The sequence below is a fragment of the Prunus dulcis genome, chromosome 2 (genome assembly GCF_902201215.1).
Source record: "Prunus dulcis chromosome 2, ALMONDv2, whole genome shotgun sequence".
Lineage (NCBI taxonomy): Eukaryota > Viridiplantae > Streptophyta > Magnoliopsida > Rosales > Rosaceae > Prunus > Prunus dulcis.
Window position 1 is genome coordinate 1,089,936 of NC_047651.1, and position 10,191 is coordinate 1,100,126.

Below are 10,191 nucleotides of genomic sequence, written 5' to 3' on the forward strand. Positions count from 1 at the left end.
GAGTACGAACTCACCAGTTTCAACAAGGNATTATTCTCTCCTTTGAGTTTCTCAACCTTCTTTTGAGACTCATGAAGCATTCTTTGAAGAGAATAATTTTCAGTTGTCAGCTTCTGAACCTCGTTTGCTCTAACACGCAAACGATCAGCCAAGTTAGAAACAGAAGCAGCACTCTGAATGCTAAAAGCCATTGAGTCATCAATAGCCTCTTCCTCAGACCTCCCTGTCAACAACATTTCATCCATTGGAATAATGAAATTCCTAGCTACTATGACAGCAATAGCATCATTCATCATCACAGAATCATTAACTGTGAGATGACGATTTTGGGATACAAAGGATGGACGCCAAACTTTGGCGCCACTGGTTGTTGTGGGAGCATCATTTAAATTGAAATTATTTGGGCAGGAAGAAGAGGAAGCCATTTTAAGAAGGTTTCAAAGAAAGTTTTACAGAAACTAAAGTTTCAGAAAATGAAGGAAGTTGAGTTGAAACGCAGTTACTCCAATCAAGTTTTGCAAAGGCAATATCTATAGACGAAAATGTGGCAACTTTTCAAGATTCCAATATCTTCTCGAATCCCCACATTATCTTTTTCTTTCGCAAGAGTCCAAAACTTCACGTGGCCTCTGACAATGCCTGTCGGCACTTTCGGCGTTTTCAAGTATTATTTTCAAAGCCGATCTTGCTTTACGGATTTCACTGAGCTACTTTTTCAAAAGTATCCCGAGAATCTCGCAATTTTTCCTATGGTTAATTTGAAATTCACCGGTTCTACCTATTCATTGTATTTGTGTATAAATGTGTTACTAACGAAATTTTCTTTGCAGAAGATATCCAGTTTTCTCCATACCTAGTGATGCGATATCTACTTGTTTTTCTTATCAGTAAGCACTTAATATGCCCGAGAAGCAAGACTATCTCTGATCATCCATTCAGGAAGCAAGATTATCCCTGATCATGTTTCTGCTACATCAGGGAACTGTGAAGGCGGCCTTATGCTCTAATCTCCTGAGGTCCTTCTAGACTAGGAGAATTGAGAGCTTGTTTTCTGCTCCCACCAGCTTCCTTCCCTGATTGCTTACCTTACCTTGCAATCAATATCACAATTTTTGTATCTTTTATTTCTTTTTATAACTCTCTGTTCATAAGGGATTTTATTTCTTTAGAATGAACATCCGAAGAAAGAATCCATGAAGTGATCCTAACTCTGAGGGTTATTTGTTTTTGACAGAGAAAAGAATTGTGATTTTTGCTTTTGCAGGATATAACTAGATCATCAAGCACTACATTTACTGGGCCGATACAAGCTTGAATGATACTTGAGAAAAGTTTCTCCCACCTAAGGATGTAAGCAATACTTGTGTTATTTTATGCTTATATACTTATTTGATATTTTATCTTGAAAGGTAACCAAATGGGGAGATAAGTCTGTTCCAAAGAATGGCTTGTATGTATCCATGAATTATTAATGCAAATTTTACAGATTGCAAGTTGGATACATTGATAATACACTGCACAGATTAAAGTCCCATAAGAACAAAATATGGGTATAGCAGTGATCAATATGATGCACGCCTGTTGCGTAGCAAATGATGTGGATTGAAGTCCCGAAAAGACAATCCCTTGACATGTCAATATTGATATTGTGCACGCCTAATGCGTTGCAAATTGTATGGGTTAAAGTCCCAGAAATTAATTGACATGTATGTATTAATCTGTGGCATGCCTGCAGCATGACAGATATATGGGTTCTAAATGTTCCAACTCCCTAAATGGAGATTATCCACGCCTTACTATAAAATAACGCTCCATTGGAGGTTATAATCCACATTCTCACATAATAAAAGCCCCCATGCAGTGGCTTGGGTACCCAAAAGCAAAGAAATGCTTATAATTGATGTATGCGCATGCACATGAGAATGGTGGGATCATGAATTGATGAATGACAAATTTTGATTTTTGAGTAGCTACTCAAATCATCAATGGGCTGTGTTGATTGGAACCACGTTCAATTATTAAATGTCGACAATATCATTGGCCAAAATGGAATGAGGTAATTCCATTATAGATGAGAATGAACGTGAAAGAACAAACCCACAGTACGAACCCCAAAAGATGTTAATATTAAAAGTTATACTTGGGTGTTCGGAATAAAAGGGAATATACCTACTTTGTATGACACAATATTTCTGGCAGAAACAAGGAATGTTGGGTTTTCTCCATATTTTCAAAATTCAATTGTGCCCCCCCTTATTGCACATGGAGACCAACATGTTATCTCTAAAAGTTATTAAAGGCATGAAGCATATTGCCAAAAGCGATTTCCTAAAGATGTATAAATAGCTCGGTTAAAGCTATATAATGTGTCATAAAGTTTAATCCCTTTAAACAAAATCCTTGAAAGGATTGAAATTGCATGAAGCAAGTCCCTGAATGACATGTGCCTGCAGCACAAAATCCGTACTCAATACTAATATGCATAAATTGCCTCGGTGAGTACATTAATATGTTTGCAAACACATTAAAGCTTCTCAAGAGTTCCAGAAATATTTGTCTCGACTGAAAGATCGAGCATTATGCCAACGAGATTATTGCTTATACTAAGAAAGAATTGAAGCATTTTTATGAGGATTATCCGTTGGACACTTTAAGGATTTTCCGGAAGTATATTGGACCGGACATCATATTTTTCAGATAAAGGCTCAACTCCATCACCATCATTTTGGGATGATGTGAGGTATATTTGATGCTATTTCCGCATAACACTATGTACGGGCATATTCTTTCAAGTGAACTTACAAATAGCCCAAGTTTTGCTGGAAACGCGGACTCTGAAAAATTTTATGATTCACATAGAGATAGCTCACTGGAAATATATTTACTTACTCAACTACGAGAATTATTAATGGCTACATCCTCCACTCACTCCAAAAGATTCTCACTCCAAAAGAGAGTCATAAAGACATCAGGGGGAGATATTAATCAGGGGGAGCATCCAGAAGTATGCTATACAGATTGTTATACTCTTCTTTCTTCCTTCCATCAGTTTTCTACCTCACTAGGTTTTCTCCAAGCAAGGTTTTAATGAGGCAACCAATCTAGGGACATGTGGTCTCCAAGGGGGAGTGTTGTAAAATGGGTGAAGCCCACATTGCAAACTAACATTCAAGTTCAACACATGCTCTAACATTCAAGTTGAACACAAAATCAAACCACACACCCACCAAATCAAACCACACACCCATCAAACCAAACCTCATACCTACCAAACCAAATCACACACCCACCAAACCAAGCCATTTGCTTTGCCTATAAATAGGCATTCTATTTGCTTGTAATGTGAGATGAAATGAGAGAAGATGAAGGGAAGGAAGAAAGAGGGTGAGTGTGTGAAGAGAAAGAGAGCAAAGAGAAATTCTCCTAGAGAGAAAATTATGTGAGCATACATATTGTAAACACTAGAGTTGTAACCATATTATGTTATGAATGAAAGGTTACAGTTGCTGCTCTCCGAGGACGTAGGCATAGCCGAACCTCGTTAAATGCTGTGTCTCATCTCCTTTACGTGCAGTTCAATATTCGCTCATATCCCCGTTCATTTTATAACAAAATTCATACCCAATGTATATTGATTGGTTTGACTAGTACACAAACTTCACGAGACCCTTCAAAATACATCCTCTGTGACTAATTCCGCCAGGAGAGACATTAAATCATGACGTGGCAGATGTATTCCCATTTTTATGTTGATGCAGCATAAAAAATTTAAAAAAACTAATAAAAATGAATTTCTTTAAAAAATAACTTATTTTTATTTTTATTTTAAAAAAAACATTTGTCTCTCTCTCTCTCTCTCTCTCTCTCTCTCTCTCTCTCTCTCTCTGTCTCTGCCCCACGAACCTAGCATCCAACCGCCTTCCCCCGCCACCCAGTCTCTACACCATCGTCTTCTTCTCAGGCGTTGGCAAGTCCGGCTTCGTCGCTCACAAGATCTCCCAAACCCTCATTTCCCTCGGCATCTGCTCCGACTTCCTCTCCCCCTTCGACGCCCTCTAAAAGCAACATCTTAGAGCTCTTTAGCTTGTCCGGCACCACCGAGGAGCTCTTCCGCTTCATCCCCTGTGCCAAGGCCAAGGGGGCCTTCCTCATCTCCGTCTCCTCCTTCGCTGGCATCCCCCTCGCCATCGTCTACGACATGAATGTGCATTTGCCCTTGGAGAGAGAGCTATGCCCCTTCTATTTGGGGCTGGTCACCTCCACCGCCATCCAAATGGTCTTTGTGATAACCATATTGTCCAGGTCAGCTGGCAGCTTGAGATTGTTAGAAGAGCACATGCACGCTTTTCGAAACCCCATTTTGCTGAGGAGTGTAGGCTGTAGTTAACTGTCCATGAACATCATTCTCTTCGCAAAAGGTGGTGAATTCATGTGAAGTGAATTCTCCTCCACGATCAGTACGTAATGCTTTAATAAACACACCAGCTTCTTTCTCAACCATAGCTTTTAACTTCTTAAAAACAATTATAGCCTCAGACTTTTTCAGATAAAAAGTACACCCAAGTCTTCTTCCTGAAATCATCAGTGAAAGTTATAAAGTACCTCTTACTGCTATTGGAGATAAGATTAATAGGACCACATATGTCTATATGGACCAGTTGAATGATACATGAGGACTTCCAAGTGCTCTTTTGAGGAAAAGTATCACGGTGTTGCTTCCCAATCATGTTCTTCACAAATTTTTGGGGGAGCTTGCAGCCTAGGTAATCTAGTATCCATATGCTTTTGTTCCGAAGTTTTCAAACCATTAAAACTTAAATGTCCATACCTATAATGCCACAGCCAGCTTGCATCCTCTTGAGTGGTAGATTTGAAGCACTTAGGATCATCACATGAGGCCTTTGTTTGCAACGGAAACATCCTGTTTGGACCCTTCTCAACTTCTATTATTAAACCTTTCTCATGATGATGGATCTGACACACATTCTTTTGAATAAGAATAGCAAGTCCCTTTTCTTGCAACTGACCAAGGCTAATTAGATTGCTCTTCAGTTCAAGTACATAAAAAAAAACTAGAGAGATGCAGAACTTTACCCCATTTACTTCATTGTTGATGTTTCCTCTCCCTTTGACACAGGCTAGAATTGTCTCCCAGCTTCACCTTCTCTATGAATGTTTCATCAAGTGTTGCAAAAAGCTTCTTGTCTCCACTCATGTGGTTACTGCATCCAGAATCAAGATACCATAGCTTGTTGGTGGTATCTTCTAGCATATTTACATAAGACATGAGTACCATCTCTTCTTTAGCTTCAGTAAAATTTGCCGTGTTGTCATGCCTCTTATTAGGGCACTCATATTGAAAATGCCCCAATTCATGGCAATTGTAACACTCAATAGCCGATCCTTGTCTTCCTCTTCCTCTTCCACGACCACTTCCTCTCGCAGGTGAGTTATTTTCTTGACTCACTTTCAGCACTTGTTCCTCCATTAAATGGCCAATAATTCTTTGCTCATGCACAAGCAGACTGCTTTGCAATTCATCAATTCAGAGATCATTTATCTCGTTAGATTCTTCAATGGAACAAACCACATAGTCAATTTTTTGTGTCATTGACCCCAAGATCTTTTCAATCACCACCACATCACTCATCTTTTCTCTATGGATTCTCATCTTGTTGGCTACTGTGAGCACCCTTGCAAAGTAGTCATTAACTGTTTCTCCCACCTTCATGTGAAGCATCTCAAACTCTTTACGAAGTGCCTGCAACTGTGCACACTTAACTTTATTTGTGCCTTGATACTTCTTTAAGAAGCATTGCCCGAGAGAGAGAGAGAGAGAGAGATATTCATATGGTTGTTGTGCTAATGCTGCTTGAAGACGAGGAACAGGACGCCACCAACCACCCAGCCAGTCATATCTGCAAGCATCTCATCTTCAAGGTCCGATCTTGCTTGTGAGGGAGGCGGTTGGTGGCTGGGTTCGTGGAGGCTCAAAGAGAGAGAGAGAGAGATTTTTTTTCATTTAAAAATAATAATAAGTAATTTTTTGGACAAACTACATAAAACCTTTTAATCTATAGGGTCATTTACGAGTTCATACTTGATTTTGGGAACATTTACCAGTATATACTCAACGTTACAGAAACCCTATAATTTACCCCCTTCGTTAGTTAAACCGTTAGTTAATCTGTTAAATGCTGATGTGGCATTTATGGGACTCATTTTTTAATTAATGCAGCCTCTACATAATTAATAAAATAAATGAAAAACAATAAAGTAAAATAAAAAACCAATAAAAAAATCTAAAAACCCAAAACAAAAACAAAAAACCATCTTCTCCGATATCCCCCTCCCTTCCAGCCTAACCTCCAACCCACCCTCCCCACAGCTCCGATCAAACAAAACCAAACCAGCCCTCCCTTTGTCGTCTTGGAACTCCAGCCACCCTCTCTCTCTTTCTTCCCTTTCCTTAGCCACCCTCCCGGCGCACCACAACCTAGATCCCCGGTACACACGATCTGGGTTTGTTTATGTTGGGTATATTTGAATCGGGTTGGCTTGATTTTCAGTGCTCCTATGGGCTTCAAACTATTAATCTCTGTGTCTGTGTCTGTGTGTATGTGTCTGTGAGAGAGAGAGAGAGAGAGAGAGAGAGAGAGAGAGAGAGATGTGGTTGGGGGAAGGGAGGCTGGATTTCAAACAATCCAGATTTGAAGTTGGTTGTCGAGGTTGGGGTGGGATGGGTTTGTTTATTTTTAATTTTTGAATATGATAACCGGCCAAATAAAATAACATTGCAAATGATCAAACAATAATAGAAACCAAAATCAACATTAAAATCCTGGATCATAAAATCAAATTTGGGAAATTGTCTACAATGATGAAATTACCGATGTTCAAGCTGCAGCCTTGAGTGGGAATAGAAATGAAAATGGGAAGCTTCAAGACTTTGTTCTTTGCAATGTCACCCCTCTGTCACTTGGCATAGTGAATGGCAAAGAAGGTTCCATGGGAGTTTTTATTCTCAGAAACTCTGGAACTCCCATCACAGTGAATCGAACCTCCACCACCACCTTTGATAACCAATGTAGTGGCAGAGTGGTCATTTATGAAGGTGCGAGTGCAACGGGCGAACTCATCTTGGATAACTTTCCTCCATGCCCCCAGGGTGTTGCTAGAACCATATTTCCTTTTATATTGATGACAATGGTATCTTCAGTGTCTCTGCTGAAAAAAATTCCACCGGTCAGAGGAAAATGATTAGAATTAACAGTGATGGAAGAAAGGGGGGATATCGGAGGAGAAGGGTTTGGTGGGCATGGGGAGATATTGAAAAAGGCGACGAGGGTTTGGTGGTCTTCTTCGTTTTGCTAGATTGTGGGGAGGGGAGGCGGGGGGTTGGAGGTTGGGCTGGAAGGCGGGGTACATCTGAGAAGATGAGTTTTTTTTTGTTTTTTTTTTTTTAGTTTTTATAATATATTTAAAAAAAATTTATTGTTATTTATTTATTTAATTAATTTTTATTTCTTATGTGGAGTCTACGTCAATTAAAAAATAGATCTCACAAATGCCACATCAGCATTTAACATATTAACTAACGGTTTTACTAACGGATGGGATAAATTGTAAAGTTTCCGTAGCGTTGAATATGTACTGCCAAATATCCCCAAAATCGAATATAAACTCGTATATGACCTTATAATTTATGGGGTTTTATATAGTTTATCTTAAATTTTTTTTTAAGGAAATCCATTTTCTTGTTAATTTTTTATCCCACATCAGCATTAAAAAATGGGATTACAATTGCCACGTCATGGTTTAACACCTCTCCTAACGGAATTAGTAACGAATGGTGTATTTTGAAAAGTCTCGTGAAGCTTGTGTACTAGTCAAACGGTTCGGCCCTGTCAATTGTACACCTCTAGTGCAAATTCCCATTTTATTCAATGTTTTTGGTACTCTTACGATCGGGCTGGGTGTTAAACAGCCCATCTTCTTGTTGTTTGGGTTGATTTAAGCTCAAATCAAAGCCTCAATCACATGGGGTTTCATATTTGGTTTTTCCTCTCTCTTATTTTCCCCTTAATCCTCAGTGCACTCGTATTTGATTCTTTCCTCGCTTCATGAGTCAAAATCAAAAGCGTCTTCGACTTCAAAAGTTCTATCAAATAAAACCCTTTCATGCAGTTGTGCGTATGCCACAGGCTGTGTGGATGGTGGACCAGATTGGCTCACCCGGATACTTAGCAAGGTTTAGCTGTTTCTTGAATTGTGTTCAAGCAAAGTACGTCAAGCAACCTCACTCAATTCATTTTTATTTACTTTTATTATGACACCTTGTACTTGATTTATGTAATTCTTTACGTTTCAACTATTAATTTAGCAAACTGTCACGAATCTTTATGTCACGGACTTTATATTATATTTATAGACCCTAGCATCTTGATCCCTTTCACGATCTGCAAAACGATTTCTATCCTTTAGACACCTTTTATAGACATAATGTCCTTTCAAACTTTTGATCCACTGAATATTTGTATGGATGGTCATTAAAGAGATTCCTAAGAGATAAATGACCCATAATTTATGCCCAATTGTGCGCGGCATGAGGGAATAAAAATGCATTTAAAGTGTGTTAATAGGGTTTAGCCCAATGAAAAAATGTTTCATTTGCAGATGAGTGATCTCAAATTCAAATTCGTATGACACCTTAGTAGAGTGTGTGAAAAACCATTCCCGCCCTTCTAATTTAAACTCTCACTTATACTAAAAAAATATCCATCTCAAGTTTTTTACTATTTGTCCACTCTTCAGCTTCTTCTTTTATTGGGATATAGGCATTATTTTTTCTGTCAGAATTTTATTATAATCAATTATATAAAGCCGCGACAAGTTTCCCTGTTAAGAAAATGATAGAAATTATATATTATTAACAATTATCAGATACAAACTCCACAGCTTGGCACACACCCCAGATACCAGCTAGGTCAATTACCAGATACAACATACAGTATTTCCAAATCCAAAACAACCCCCCTACAAATCGCCGCCCTCTCATTCCCATCCCATCCATCTCTCAATTCATTTTTCTACGCCGTCCCCATATCTGATAAAGAAGAAAATGAAAAAATTTGGACCCTTCTACTTCTGCTACATGGTTATGCTTCAGCCAACAACAACATGGACAGCGATGAAATATATGACGCTGCTGGAGTTGTCATTGGCGTCCTCGCCATAATCTTCCTCATAGTCTTGATCTCCTGCTGCAACCGAAGGCAATCTCCCGTTGACCCGTCTGACCACACCGAAAGCTCTGCAACAATCGAACAAGGCCTTGATGAAGCCACCATCTGCAGCTACCCGAAGCTACTTTACTCTGAGGCCAAGCTGCGAATGTTTGGCTCTGTTTCAGCTCCTTCCTGTTGTTGCATATGCTTGGCAGACTTTGAAGACAAAGACGTCTTGCGATCTGTGCCTAATTGTGGCCATTTCTTTCACCAAATTTGTGTAGACAAATGGCTGCAGCTTCATCCCACTTGCCCAATTTGCAGAAACTCGCCTCTGGATCCATCTGCAGTTTTGGTGAATTCTGTTGAGGTAGTTGAGGTATAAATGATAGTCGATTGTTGATTGTTGATTAGATGATTTGGAGTTTTGGGTTGTAATTTGTAAGCATATTTGTGAATCAAGGCAGACAAACAATTGACTTGTCCATTAGTGGTGATCAAATCACGTCTCTTGTTCTTGTTGATTCGACCCCAGTGTAAGATTTGACGGATATTTCTTGAACTAGTGTGTCATTATTTTTCTTTTGGGATTAGTATTTAAATTGAAAATTTTTATTTGAGGATTTGCATCTTATCACTTCAAATATATATATATATATATATATATTATTATACCAGGCTTACAAGCAATATTTTTGAAAATTTATGTGCCTAGCCTGCGTATGTCCCTTCAAATATAGCAAAGGTCATTTGTTTATTTGGTGGTTTATGACTAGTAAAGAAGAAGAGGAAAAACACTTTCCTAATAAAAAGTAAAGTTAGGTGGAAAAGACATTGTCCTTGTAATCTCTATTTTATTTGTAGCAATTATTTATCTTAATTGCTACAGTGCCCCTTAAAAATATTGGTCAAATTTTATATTGCTTTTAAAAATTAAAGTTACACCTACTTTGCTCACTTGACC

At 38.6% G+C, this 10,191-nt stretch overlaps 1 protein-coding gene across 1 annotated transcript; it reads left to right on the forward strand.

The window, feature by feature from the left end:
• The first annotated feature begins 9,180 nt into the window (after nucleotides 1-9,180).
• On the forward strand, nucleotides 9,181-9,612 carry LOC117617325 (RING-H2 finger protein ATL70-like). Its single transcript, XM_034346660.1, has one exon. It carries the CDS (start codon nucleotides 9,181-9,183, stop codon nucleotides 9,610-9,612), a length of 432 nt encoding a protein of 143 aa, XP_034202551.1.
• Nucleotides 9,613-10,191: the final 579 nt, after the last annotated feature.